Here is a 14,858-nt window from a genome sequence, read left to right on the forward strand (position 1 = left end):
CGGGTTGAGGGGCATTTATGTTGTTTCCAGGTTCTGGATATGACAAATAATGCTAAATATTAAAATGTTAAGTTGGCAGAAAAGAGTTTCAATTTTATAATTACCAATTAGCTTAACCTTAAAGCACAGTGTATTCTGTTTCTTTTCTATACTCTAAATATTGTCCTTTACAACAAAGTCTTTTAATTAAGTTAGAGATCAGAAGCATTAATCTCTCTCTCTCTCTCTCTCTCTCTCTCTCTCTCTCTCTCTCTGTGTGTGTGTGTGTGTGTACTATTAATGTCTTCATTACTCTCTATATTGTTATTATTATTATTATTATTATTAATTATTTGAGACCCTGAGACAAAGTCTCTTATTGAACCTGGCACTCAGACCCAGCTAGGCTGACTGGTCAATGAGCTTCAGGGATCGTCCTGACTCCCCCTCCTCAGCACTGGGGCTACAGACATGTACTATCACCCCCTGCTTTTGCATGTATGCCGAGGATTCAAATTCAGGTCTTCCCATTCACATCATAATTCAACTTTGCAACCAAGCCAACTCCCCAGACCTGGGAAGTGTTCATTTCTACCTTGTATGAAGATGTGATAACTTATAGGAATTCGCAAGCACAGAGGACAGCCTCACTCAGAATGTAGTCTAGCAAGACCGCATTGCAATGAAAAAGAAAGCAAGACCTTCTTCTACTGAATCAGTCAAGGGTTCTTCCCAGGGAGGTCTTGCCTACCTGGAGCCGCTTCACTGGTAATTTTTGCACCCAGGGTTTTTATATTGGGATGACTTCCTGGAGTCACAGTAGAGCCAAGATGCTGCTTTCTTCTTCTCTGCAGAATCCACATTTTCTGGTTGATGACTGAAATAGGTAGAGTCTTCAAATGTGATTCTTTTTATTACCTAGCACAGTTAACGCAAACATTGAGTAACAAAAATCAATATGCTGAAGAAACATACAGACTAATTTGGGTAGAGTTACTTTATTCGATTTATTTTTTACATTTAAAATTTTAATAACCTTGTGATTTTTAGAAAGTATTTAGACAATCATTTGTGTTTTGAAGTTGACTGATTTTAAAAATATTTTCCTATCAAGCTTGAATGTCACTTTCAACTTTGCAAACGCCACCAGTTATTTTCATCTGTGTGGAGTGAGGGTTTGGATGTTTTGGAAATTTTAGTAAGCGATATCTGCTACTTCTCCAAACAAAAGGACACAATTGCAGATATTCTGCTCCCCATGTAGGCACATCCTGTGCTTTCTAGAGGTTCATTCCTATCATCCCAGTGTAATTCAAGAGGACCAATAAAAAGCTTCCGCGCCGAATAAATGGAGCAGGCGCTCATCTCAAGTTTCTCAGCTCAGTACTGAGAACTTCAAAGTTCTGTGGGTTTGTGTTGTTGTTTATTACTCTGTTCGCTTCCTTCCTTTCTTTTCTCCTTAACCTCCTCCCCCCAGGTCATTTTATCATCTGGGATCTCTGGAGTAGCCAGTGCTGAAATGGGAGGGGAGAGTTTGGTAATGGAACGACTGGTTTGGAAAATGACTGTGCAGGACTTTGTCAACAGTGAAGGAATTATCCGGGTGGACTCACATGAAATGAGCGGATGATGCTCCAGTGTGGATAACGGCCTAAGGCTGGCCTAGTTGATGAGACTCACCGACAACATTACATTTCGCTGGAATTTTTTTTTTTCCGGCAAAGATAGATGCACCCAATGTTTCAGCTCCAAGTGAGGATTAAAATGAAGCTTGATTCAATTGGTTTTAATTTTACTCTCCACATGCTTCTAAACAGTTTCATTTAAACCATAATTCAAGCTCTTTTCTATACCTATTGTTCAATAGAATAATATGTTACTTTCAACACAGTCTCTGCAAATTTTGAACCATGGATAACAGGAACTGACTGAAATTATTTCAAAAATCCATCCTTTTCTCTGTTAACAGTATATGAGTCTATAGTGTCAGTCAGTGGATACGTAACTGACAAATGGGGATGTCAACAGATTGAGGAAAATTGTTGTTTTTTCCTCCAGGATGTTATGTTTTGATAACTTTGACTACCAAGTTAAAAAAAAATAACTGAATTCTAAGTCCAGTTACTGGGCCAAATGAGGTATATTCTGAGGCTATCGGTCTGATGCCCAGGTCACATTCATGCATTCCCCTTTCTCCTCGGCTATCTTGAAAATTCCCATTTCATAATTTTTCCTTATCTTTGTATGAGCTTTTCATACATCAGTCATCCCTTATCTTCTCATCATTATTTTTGTTCTTAGTCAAATTTGTGAAGTCTAAAAATATCATAAACTCATTTTAGCTTTCATGCTTTGATTATGTTACCAACTACCCTTATGTTTGTAAATGCCTTTGTGTGTGTGTGTGTGTGTGTGTGTGTGTGTGTGTATTTATATATCAGAAACTGTGCTAAGTGGAAATTGTACTACATAGGACTCTTGACTATTCACCATTGCCAAAAATCTCTCTCTAGGTGTATTCCAGTATAAATTCTGCCAATGAGCAACATTGTTGCAACTTTGTGAGAGGGGAGAGGAGAAGCCATTTGACCCAGCAGCTGCTGCACGTAACTTAGTGGTCATAGCAAAGGGCAGACAGGGTGTTGCTGGGCGTTAGGAGTCTTCAGACTTTCACAGTCCACAAGGGCTAATGCTGCTGAGTCCTCTCCATTCCTTACCGTTCTAATTTTTCAAACTCTAGCAATAACTCCTCAACTTCCGCTCTCCCAGCCCAGCTAGTTCTTGTGAAAGCATATAGGGCCCAGAATGAGGGCCTTCCTCCTATGACAAGCTTTGCTTTTTCCCCTCTGATACCTGAAGCAGATATGAAAAGAATGGGAATACATGCTATCAAGTTTGTTTTTATTCACATTATACAGTTTCATATATTTTAACATATCTAAATGGCTTGTGACTTGAAATACATTGACATGAAATAAATTCAACCTACTCCTCTGTAATGCAGTACCACAAGATAAGTCACATTTGTAAACTACTGTAAGATCATTGCTTCCGACCAACTGCATTGATAAGTACCTGTCAGTAATGAATGCGTCTGTTGAAAGGGCTGCGATGGAGCTAATCTCCTTCAGAAAACATCAAGCCTGGTTATGGACAGTCAAAGTCTTATATAGGGGTTCCCTGACGTCAGCAGAGTTTCAAGTCTTTATCTTCTTCCTCTGCAGCTGTTCGCAAGTCGATCTGCCCTTAGTTTGTTGAATCATGGTTACCATATATATGCACGCCCAACTTTCCGACCACACAGGGAGGAAGAAAAACAAAGAACTTGTCAGGAAATTAGGCACTTTCAGAATCCCTTGAATACTACGCCTCACAACTCAGTAGATGGAGCCGTGTCATGTGCGCATGCGCATCATTTACCTGGGCCCGTTGTCACTCGAAGCAAAGCTGCTTCTATTCGGTAAGGAGAGCAGAGAATGGACATAAGACAGGGAACTTGCAGTATTCTATTGGATAAAGCAAAGAACAGGTCAAGAACACATGTGAGTGGTGTCATCAGAAAACCATTTTAAACCATCATATAGAAGTTATTAAGCAAATCAGTCCTTCCCATCGAAAGCTATTCTCAATACGATCAAGTTCAGTTGTGCGTAATGGGAAGATGCCGAGAAGCAGCAGTTTAATCAGGGTAAGCATTTTTTAGTCCTTGTAGAAAGCAAGACGGGAGTTAGGATGCTAGGGTAGTTAACGTTGCTTCACAGTCTCATCCTGATTCTTTTATCCTGCTCCTCATCCTTAGTTTCCAGTTATGAGGTCACTTTCTGGGTCCTACAAAGTAGTCGTTGCAGTAAACGTCATTTCTCTTTTCTAAGCCAATGATGAGGGAAGACAAAAGAGGTCGGAGGGACCATGGTCCTTGTTAAATGACTTTCCTCTAAGACTCTCCTCCAGGGGCCAGTCAATGTTTCTCTTAGATTTTACTGACCAGAAATATACCCTCTAAGGTACATGTAGCTGCAAACAGAGGAGGAAGCATGGACTTCTGGTAATTATCATTGCCAATGCATTTACTATCAGCAGATAGAAAGAGGATGGCTGGTTTTGTTAGCTATCTTCTCTATCAGCTTCTAATGATTATTTCCAAATATTCAGAGCAGCGTATGGATTGAACCTCGCAAATCATCATCCTAAGGAGTATTATTTTCTCTTCTAAATGTCATAATTAAAAATTGAGAACAATGCTGTAAAAATATAAATATTTAAATTAAAGGCCACAACAATGAGAGGTAGCCATCTCTTGGTGCTCTTAGAGTGAGGGTGCCAGACAAAATGGTTAAAATATTACCATTTAATATCCACGACTTGGGATGGAGGAAGCCCCATTCTCCCACGTGTTAGGGAAAGGGAGTGTCTCTTCCTGTGCAAAGGAAAGTGGGCAGGCCTCTCCAGAACTCGCTCTAATCTGCCTTTGGGTGGACTTCCTAGGTGACACTGAGGTAAAGGTGACGAAAGCTAAGGCATTAGAAAGTGGTTCAAATGTTTCTTTCTATTATTTAGTGAGAAGCCTCTGTATTTCCATCATACGACGAACTGCAAAACAGAACAGGGTACAGTACTCTGGATTGAACTCTGTTAGACAAGCACTCTCCCACTGAGATATATTCTTAGATCTATAAACACTTAGTTTAGATGCTTAGTGCATCCAAATTCAACCATTTAATTTGTCATATGTTCTGTTTTGCTGATTGTGTGTGTGCATGTGTGTGTGTGTGATCATGGTATGATCTTTCTTCTCTCTATTTTCCCCCTGAGACAAGGTCTCCATGCCCTAGTTTGCTTCTCTGTCTCTGTGATAAAACACCAGGCAACTTGGTTTACATCACGGAGGGGTGTCAGTGCAGGAGCTCAAGGCACCAACCTGAAGGCAGGAACTGATGCAGAGGCCGTGGATGAACACGGCTTACTGACTTATTCCCTATTGCTTGCTCAGCCTGCTTTCTTATACAACCCAGTATCACCTGCCCAGGTGTGGTACCACCCACAGTGGCCCAGTCCCTTCAAATCAATCATTAATGCATGAAATGTTTCAGTCATTTGGACAGGCCAGTCTGATGGAGACAATGCCTCAACAGAGGTTTCCTCTTCCCAGGTGACTCTAGTTTGTGTCAGGCTGACAAAAATACACCAGCACACTCAAGTAGCCTAGGCTGGCTTAAATTTACTACATAGCTGAGAATGATCCAGAATCCTAGATGTTCCTGTCTCTACCTCCTTGGTGTTGGGACTATAGGTGTGCCCCTCTATGCCTGGTCTGGCCTTTGTATTTTAATTCTTACAGAGAAAAAGACTGATGGTATCCTAGTTGTCATTCCATTTCATCCCCCCCCCCCACTCTTTGGTAACAGAATCCCCTTGGCAACGAGGCACTCGCCTATTTCACATCCCCTCCACAGCTCAGTGATTCCTGGATGCGGTTTTGGTCCATCTCTGGAAGTGAATGAGACTTCTCAACAGGATGTTTCCTTCTACTGAGAACGACTTCTGACCCAAGATGCAGAGAAGATGCCCAAATTGCCAGCAATAGCCTAGGGTCATGGAGCCTCTTTAAGGATCAAAATCTCACACTAGGGTGGCCACAAAGTGAGGAAGTGGAGCCTGGAATTATGACTATGAGGCTAGTGTAGCATCTCTAGGATATATCAGTTTACTTCATTTTCTTCATTAACAAAGCCCATCTTGCTTAGGAAGCAATTATTTCCCCTCATTGCTATCAGCTGATGACAAATGATAAGGCATATTAAGCTATTGACAGAAAAGACTGGATTTTGGTGTTCCATTTCTAATATGCAAGAAGGCTTCCCTCTCTCATACATGTTTGTAAATACACATTCCAATTTTTTTATAATATTTATTTATTGATTTATTATGCATACAATATTCTGTCTGTGTGTATGCCTGCAGGCCAGAAGAGGGCACCAGACCTCATTACAGATGGTTGTGAGCCACCATGCGGTTGCTGGGAATTGAACTCAGGACCTTTGGAAGAGCAGGCAATGCTCTTAACCACTGAGCCATCTCTCCAGCCCACACATTCCAATTTTTGAGAAGGAAAACCAAGTGTCCCTGTGACTTTATTCCAGGAATATATTCGTTTCTTTTCTATTGCTGTGATAAAATACCAAGGCCAAGGCAACTTACAGAAGGGAGAGTTTATCTGGTTTTACAGTTCCAGAGGCAGAAGAGCCATATCGTGTCGGGGAGGCAGGACAGGAGGCAGGCAGGCAGTTGGAGCAGCAAGCTGAGAACTTATATCTTGCAGGAAGCAGAGAGAGGGAACTGGGAATAGCATGAGTCTTTAAACTCTCAAAGTCCACCCCTAATGACATACCTCCTCCAACAGGGCTACATCCCCTAAGTCTCCCCAAACAGCACAACCAACTGGGGTCTGAGTGTTCAAATACACGAGCAAAAGGGGCTCATTCCTAGTCAAACCTCTAGAAATATGCTTTGTGCAGTTGTGAGGGATAACAATTTTGCAGTAAGAACCGAGGGAAGAAACTTGAACATTTGTTACCTACGTGTTTTTTAATGTGCATACATACACTAAAAAAAAAAAATCCCAGTGAGGGGAGTAGAGAAATTTCACTCCATCTGTTGTAGACTTCGAGACAGTTAAATATGATGGCAGCAGTGTGGGTGAAAGAACGGTCCGGGTACAGGGCAGTTTCTCCTCTGCATGGGAACAGCTCCACTGAACCAGCCTTCCACGACCTGTCTCTTCCAGGAGCCCTTCATGTTGACATCACCCTCTGCCCTTTATGCAGTCATCAAGATCAGGACTAAAGTGTAGGCAGGGAACCATTTGTCTTAGGCACAAAATTTAAACCCCGGCCCTCGAAAGCGCAATCATTAAGATAGAACTTTCAATGGAATATTTATATTGGCATAAAATGCAGCATGGGCAAGTCTCACATGTGTGTGTTTAATTAAATTATGCCTTTATCTCAGTCAGAGCTCCCATTACTGGTATTTACCAATGTCTTCCTCTAGCAGGGCTCTAGTATTCCTCCGGTACCTTTTATGTACTGATTATGCTTTGGCCACGAAGAACTCTTAAAAAGTATTGAAATGAGAAAAAGATCTTGCAAGAATCTACTACACCAGGGACTGCCAGATTGAATTTCTTGGTGAAATTCAAAGATAGCAAAAGAATAACAGGATGATGAATACCTGGAAAGGTATTGCAATTTACCAACTATTTAAGGGAAAAACCATCTGGCTTCTCCTTGACTGAAACACCATGGGAGTCTTAAGATATAGAGACCAGAATACTTTAGCACTTGGCTCCTCTGTGAACGTTTTCTTTAAATCCTTACCCTGCAAGGGAGGTATCGCTATCCTCCCTGCGAGGGAGGTTGAGAAGCGAGGAGACTTACCCAAGGAGTTGAAGCAGAAAGAGTAGAGATGGGCTCCAACTCCGACTGTCCCGGCCTGATTCCAACCCAGTACCTATCTTAACTGCAAACACTAGCCCCCAGGGTTGACTGGAGAGAGACACAAACCTAGAGAGTGCAGTAGCACCTGCTGTGTTAGGACACTATGTGGACAGTGCCCTAAAGGCAGCATTTTAAAGATCACCTCACTTATAAAAGACGCTTGCAGTATGCCACTCACTTTTTAACGGAAAGAAACGTTTGAAGAGGTCTTTGCATTTTTCAGCAGAAAAAGACCATTTTAGTGTGAAGTCCAATTATAGTACTGAAGTTAAATTTGTGTTTTTCATAAGGGAAAAAAATCTATAACCAAAACCCAGAATGTATATTTGTAGCTAATCTTGTAAAATTCTTTGTTTCGAGATAGGGTTTTACAGGGTCACAGCGTCAACTGGCGTGAACTCGCTCTGTAGAGCAGGCTGACCTTGAACTCACAGAGACCTACCTGCTTCTACCTCCCGGGTGATGGGATTAAAGGCGTGCACCACCACCGCCCGGCTTTATTTGATAAATATTTACTTTTATTCCACGTGTGTTTTGCTTGCATCTATTTATGTGCACCAAGTGCAGGCCTAGTGCCTGTGGGGTCAGAAGAGGGAGTTGGCGCTCCTCCATGTGGGTGCTGGGAACCGAACCTGGGTCCTCTGCAAGAGCAGCCCGTTATCCTAACTGCGGGGCTCTCCCTCCGGGCCCCTTGTACAACAGTTCTTAAGAAAATTACAGATTGTCCACATGGCTGCTGCCTCGAGAATTTAGAAACTTCAACTTCCTAGCTGATTGCTAAGGTCTACAGAGTTCTTCAGACCTCAGAGAAAGTAGTCAACCGGTGCGGCCACCAGTCACGGATTCACCGGACTGAAGGTCCCCGAGTGACTCTGGGGCACGGTGGCGACGTCGAGCATCCCTCTCCAGAGACGACGCTGGCGTACTTCCTGTATCCAATCGCCCCTCCCCCGGAGGACCCCTACGCCCGCGCCCCTTGGCTGCTGGCGCGTTCTCCGCAGGTGGCCGCGCAGGAGCCCCGCCCCCGCTCGCTCCCCAAGTCGCGGGGCCTCGTCCGCTCCTCTCGCGAGATCCCGGCCGCCGAGCGCTCGGGGCCTTTTCAAATCGCGATCCGTTACCGCTCCGCCGGCCGCCGCCATTGTAGCGCTCGGAGCCCTCAGCGCGGCCGAGGCGGAGCCCGCGGCGGGATGGCCGATGCCGACAAGCCCGAGGCGGCCGCGGGTGACGACGGTCCGCAGCAGCAGCCGACCGAGCCGCGGCGAGACCCACACCCCGCCGAGCCCGAGAAGCCGCCGCGCAGCAGCGCCAACGGCGTTAAAATGTATTGTCTCCCCCGGGCGGGCGGGAGGGCCGGCGGGCGGGGGGGCGGGAGGCGCGGGCGGCCCCGGTGCGGGAGCAGGTGCGGCGCGGGCGGCCCCGGCCTCCGGCGCGTGGAAAACGGTCCGCTTTAAAGGCCCGAGGTTAGCCTCATCTCGGGGGAGGACCTAGGGATGACATCATCGGACCTTTCCCCTCCCGGCCCGGTTCCGAGCCCCGCTGGGGGCCGCGTGTGCCGTGGTGGTGTCTGAAGTGTTAGATTTCACCGAACCCATTGTGTTCCCCTTGATTGGCGCTCTTTAAAAGGGGGACTCGGTCTCTTCCACTCACCCAGTGATGTTTGTTGTCTGTGCAGGCTTTTTTTTTTTTTAAAAAAAAAAAAACCCACAAACTCTGTGTATGGTGGCCTTCATTTTACTATAATGCAGCATAAGGTGGTACAATTAAATTACTAGAATATAAGTGTATTTGACAGAGCTGGAACGGAACCCTGGGCCTCGTGTATGCTAGGCAGGCGCTAGGCCACAAAATGACACCCCCCAACCCACAAAATACAGTGTTCTTAGAAGAAAACCCTCGACTTTAAGGTCGGATCTGTTATCTGTCACTATAGAGAATTCAGTTGGCGTTAATCTATAAATACGGCGGTAGGATAGAGGCATATTGCTTTTGCCTCGCCTTGTCACGTGGGGTGATGTGAAGGCAAGCATTTTCTATGTCCCGTTCTATGAAATTGAAGTTAAATATGTCACTAATGTAGTGAAAACACCCTGCACCTCTCAGTTCTGCCTCGATAGAAAATAGTGAACTCATGCGCGTATGAGGAACGTCTGGCCTTTTTGTGTGGAAATACTTGCGGTAGTGATGGTACCCTTTGGACCGGTTTCTTGGAATGCACTGAATTGAATTGATTGCAAATTAGATGGGGTAGCTCTCCTCAGCATCATTATGACAGTCTTGCTCTTTGGATGACATCATTGAATAGTTTCTCTTAACCACTGACAGTGTATTTAAGAGGAATTATCCCACTTCCCTGGGGCCCATCCTGAACTTTGGAAGTGCAGTGGTTGGTGTTTGCTGAAGCGTATATTCATTTTTGAAATGTTGTATGTGGATAGGCATCTTACTAATGTGCCATTATTTAGAATCCATTGTGTTACCTTTGAGTTGGCTAGACCTTAACTGGGGACTTCAGCTTCCCTACCCTCCTGGTGACATCTGGACAGGCAGCATTTTCAGAGCAGAACTGGGTTGAGTAGGTATCCAAGATTAGAACTCAGTGCAGTTTGTTCCTGGGTGGAACATGTGCATCCTCCACCATCTAGAAGTCAGCGCAAGTGAGGCTTAGAGCTACTGGATCCTGGACCTTCGTGGACTTGCCATTAAAAATAGAAAAAAGAAAACATTGGGATAACTACCAATACAGTCAGCCTGCATGTTTTTGGATTCTGTTTCCATAGATTTAGTGATGATTTAAAAATACCTCCATATTGTATCTGTATGGAAAGTAAGCGTAAGTAACAAAGAGCTTAGAGATTGTGTGATCCTGTGTTTTAAGTTGCATGTAAACACTGCCATATGAACTTTATCTGTGGGGCGGAGTGGGGCTCAGGGGTGGCAGGTGTGTATCATTAATTTCTGTCTTAAACATGGGAGTGCCACCCCTTTTCTCTGGAAGAGGATAATTTTTGAATCCTATGATGCTGGTACTTGTGAAGCTGGTCTCTAAACGTCTATTAGATCTGAAAATATAGCGCCAACAGCAGTTGTATTGCAGGATGGGAAAAGGTGGGAAAGAACCATTTTCTAATTTCAAGAGACAAAATATGGGGGGTGGGGTGCCAACAGTAAATACAGAATGTTTCCATTTTCTAATTCATTCTTTCCTTATCTTCCCAATGTTGAGTAGAGACCAGTGTGCTCCTGAAGGATTTATTGCTATCTGATGGGCCATCATGAGATACTCACAGTGAAAAAGTAGGGCCTTAAATCTTAATGTCCATCTACTGAGAACCATAGACAACCCTAAACCTTGGGCTGATTGCCATGCTTTTAATGATAACAATTCATTAAAATAATTGTGATGACCAGATGCCGCTTTACAGCATGCGCTGCTTAGAAGTGAACTAAGTGCTGCTGTCATCAGGATTGTATTTAAATTAATCCATAGTCTTTTTCATTGTTGTACCTTGAGGCCTTAAATGTTAAATAAAGGTCCAGTGAGTATCTGTTGAAGACATACAGGGAGAACTTTTGGGATCATGAAACTCAAATAAAAGATTTCGTTGGCTTGTTCTTTAGACAGGAGTTAAAGATACTTGTTCCCTTCCAAAATTAAGTAAGTTGGAAGAAAAGCAGCAATTGTATTGTGACTCTTCATTAGTTTTGTGTAATTATAAATGTATTTCTGTTGTGCTATTTAAAAATATCCAGCATTGGGGCAGTGTGAGTGTTTACTAATAAAGCATCAGTTTTATCATGAGTGAAAATCACAACTGTGATATTTGTCCCTCAGCTTTGCTGAATTATAATTGGAAAATAAAAATTGTGTATATTGAAGATAAATAGCATGTTTTGATTTGCTCTAAATATTATATGATTATTATAACTGAGCTAAATTAATATAAAAGTGTTGCAAATATTTATGATGTATTCTCTGATTTTTCTAGTGTCACAGTGTGTACAATGTGTTAATAATGTTAGTCATTATTAACTACAGTTATTGTACTACATATTGGCTCTAGAACTCATTTGGTAACTGGGACTTTATTTTCTTAGGCAGACGTCTTATACTTCTGGTAATGATCGTTGTACTCTGATTTAGTTATCATGCAGTATTTGGTTTTCTGTGTCTGACTTACTTCACTTAGCATATGGTCCTCCAGGCTTTCCTTCTAAAGACTGGATCTCTCTCTCTCTCTCCCTCCCTCCCCCCCCCCCCCGTGTGTGTGTGTGTGTGTGTGTGTGTGTCTATATGTATACATCCAGAATATATACATTCTTACACTTTTCTTTAACCATTAATTAATGGTTTAGCAGACTTTTAGTTCAGTTCCATATCTTAAGTTACTGTGAGTGATACAGTATGAGTTCAGAATGGTGAGATGATTTTATTTCCTTTGTTTATATTAAAAAAGTGGGATTACTAGGTCGGTTATTTGATAGTTTGGTTTCTGGTTTCTTGAGAAACTTTTAGTTGCTCCCTGGTTATCCTTTAAGTAAACAAAAAATTCCTTAATAATACATTTTTTTTTTCAATGAATGACCAAGAGCAAATGGTTATCACAGTCACATAACCTTCAGCGAGGTGAATAAGGGAGAAACTTAGTACTTCAGAATTCTGTGCAATTTTTGATTTCATTAAGGATAAAAGCAGCCTGTAAAGGTACTTCTCAAAAGGCTAGATATCGTCTTACCTGACCCCAGACTGGAAACATGCAGTGAATTCAGTGGAAACTCATTATTATGCAGATAGTTCTTCAGCGGAATTAAAAAGAAAGGTTTGTTATGTCTACTGTAGCTAGGAACCAGAGAAGAGGCCTTGTACATTTTGGCTGCTTGCTTCTATTCTCAGAAATGCCACTCTGTTCACACACAGATGCATTCTAGAATTGAACAGTGAGAAGACCCCTTTCAGGTCTTGCCATTTTTATGAAAGAATAAGATTGATAGAGAAATGTCCCTGTCAAAATATGCATAGGTGGTGAAGCAAGTTTGGTACTAATGTTTCTTTCTTGATTGTTTGAGCATTTCTCTCCTTGTTTTCGAGATCAGGTCCTGGCTAGGTTGGGCTTCATAGTCTAGACTGGTCCTCAGCTCTTGGCATTCCTTTTGCTTCTGCCTCTTGAGTATTATAGTCATGTATCACCATTTTCAATGAGTTTGGGTGTGTGCGTGCATATACGTGTGTACTTTCTGAGAGGTTTCTCACTGTGCCTAAAGCTCACTGATTTGGCTAGCCTGGCTGGGCAGTGAGGTTCAGGAATCCACCTGTCTCCACCCCCAACTGTGGAGTTACAGATGTGCATTTCCATGCATGTCCAGCTTCTTATGTGGGTCGGGAGAGCCAAACCTTGGCACTCAGTTTTGCATAGCAAGACTTGACTGACTAAGCCATGAGCCATCTTCCCAATCTCCAGAGTGTGGGTCCTTAACTGATAATAGAAAATCACAATTTATCCAGCACAAATCCTAGTCAGTCACCATGCTAGATACAGTGTGGATACCAAAGGATATAGGTTTTATTCTCATAGGCCTTATGCACTTTATTTATGGCAGTATTGTTACCCTTCAGGAGAGTGGTGTTTTAAGAAGTAAAATTCCCATATTAATGCTGTAAGAAGTTTGTTTATAGCTTTCTAAAATTGCTCACCTTAGACTTCATAGCCTAGATTATGATATTTGACTTGTTGTTAGGATAAACCATTAAGTTTTTAAAAATCTGTTTTCTTGCTCATTATTCTTAGAGATTTTGTCACATTAAAGCTTATAAAAATTGCCTTAAAATGATTTTGTTGATGAAGTTACCTTAGATTGACTAAAGTAATCCATGAGTTAAATCTACTGTTGTTTGTGTAATATGATTGCTTTCAAGGCTTGGGGAGCTAACCCAGTTGAAAAAGTGTGTTCAGTGAAAACCTAAGTGTGAGCTCCAGTGTCATATGAAAGTTCTGGGCATGGAAGTGTGTCCTTGTAATTTTAGTACTGGGGAGAAGGAGACAGGAGGATGCCTGCATCTCCCTGTCTAGCCATTTTAGCCAATTTGGTGAGCGCCAGTCCAAAGACAGACATTATTTCAAAGACAAGAATGATATTCCTGAGGCTGTCCTCTGTTCTCCATACACTTGCTCACAGGCGTGCCTATGCACTTGCATACTTGTACTTGCATATTGCTTTAAAAATATAAATTGCATTTTAAATTTAATCCAGATTTTTATCTGCAAGAATCGCTTTATATGTATACCCTATCTTATCTATTCCTATGTTGGTATGTGACATCATAAAACTTGCTTTGCAAGAAAAGTCTTATAAATTAATTTTTCCCAATTAGCCACATTTAAAAAATTGGTAGATTCTGCCTCATGATGTGTTTAATTATCTTCCCCTCCTCAACTCTATCCTTGCATTATAAATAGCATTACTAGTAAAAGAGATAATTCTATCAAGTGTCCTAGCCTATGTTCAACATGAAGTTATTAGGATACCTTTTAAATTTTCTGTTTATCAAAGTAGGGAATAAATAAAACTTGACATGTAGTGAATATGAGTGTGTGCATGTATTAAATAGGTAGATACAGGTGACTGTATTTTGATTATGGTTTTACAGGAAGGAGAAAATTCTAGGGAAAATTTACTAATCTGTAAGTAATACAAATTTTCAGATAATCATTTTAGTTTGTTTATTCATTTATTTTCTTTTGGGGAGAGGGGTGCAGAATCTTGACTATATAGCTCTGGTTTGGCTGGCTAGCTTAGAACTTATTGTATAGACCAGACTGTCTTGAAACTTGTGGTAATCTTTCTGTTTCTGTATCCCTGAGTGCTAGAATTATAAGTATCACCATGCATCAAGTAGGAGCTAGTTTTTAAATTTTAATTTAGTTAAAATACCAATTTTTTTTATCATTTTGCACATTTGTGTGAGTGGGAGTGTTTGTATATATGATGTATGTGTGTGACGTGTGAACATATTGACATCAGAGGAAAGATTAGTATAGTCAATTCTCTCCTTCCATCTTTAACATGGGTTCTGGTTTTGAACTCAGGTCATCAGATTTCTGCTCAAGTGCTCTCTTTGATGGCCCAAATTGGGTTTTAGAGTTGAATGAAGCCCAAAATTAATTCTTCTCTAAATGTGATGTCGAGATAACTCACATGCCTCTGCTTTAGGGTCTAATAATATTTATTGAATAGCATGCTGGGAAAACTGGGTTTGGGGATGCTTACAACTATTAACAGAGAAGAAAATTGCCAACTGTTAACTGAAAAATTGATATGCTTGAACAGCATGGGGCTCCCAGGTTGACCTCCAGCTTCTAGCTTAAGTGAGAGATTTGTGAAGCCACA

The 14,858-nt window shown here is 41.9% G+C and overlaps 1 protein-coding gene across 4 annotated transcripts in view; it reads left to right on the forward strand.

The window, feature by feature from the left end:
* Nucleotides 1–8,583: 8,583 nt before the first annotated feature.
* The window catches only part of Myef2 (myelin expression factor 2), a 36,279-nt gene continuing 30,004 nt past the window's right edge, over nt 8,584–14,858 (forward strand). For all 4 annotated transcript variants that reach the window (XM_085696411.2, XM_085696414.2, XM_085696412.2 and 1 more), the window contains exon 1: nt 8,584–8,796. In XM_085696411.2, coding sequence (XP_085552537.1) covers nt 8,663–8,796 — 134 coding nt within the window. In that variant the 5' untranslated portion in view covers nt 8,584–8,662. The remainder of the gene's footprint in view (nt 8,797–14,858) is intronic.

This window comes from Myodes glareolus, chromosome 10 (assembly GCF_982192425.1).
Source record: "Myodes glareolus chromosome 10, mMyoGla1.1, whole genome shotgun sequence".
In the NCBI taxonomy this organism is placed as follows: domain Eukaryota; kingdom Metazoa; phylum Chordata; class Mammalia; order Rodentia; family Cricetidae; genus Myodes; species Myodes glareolus.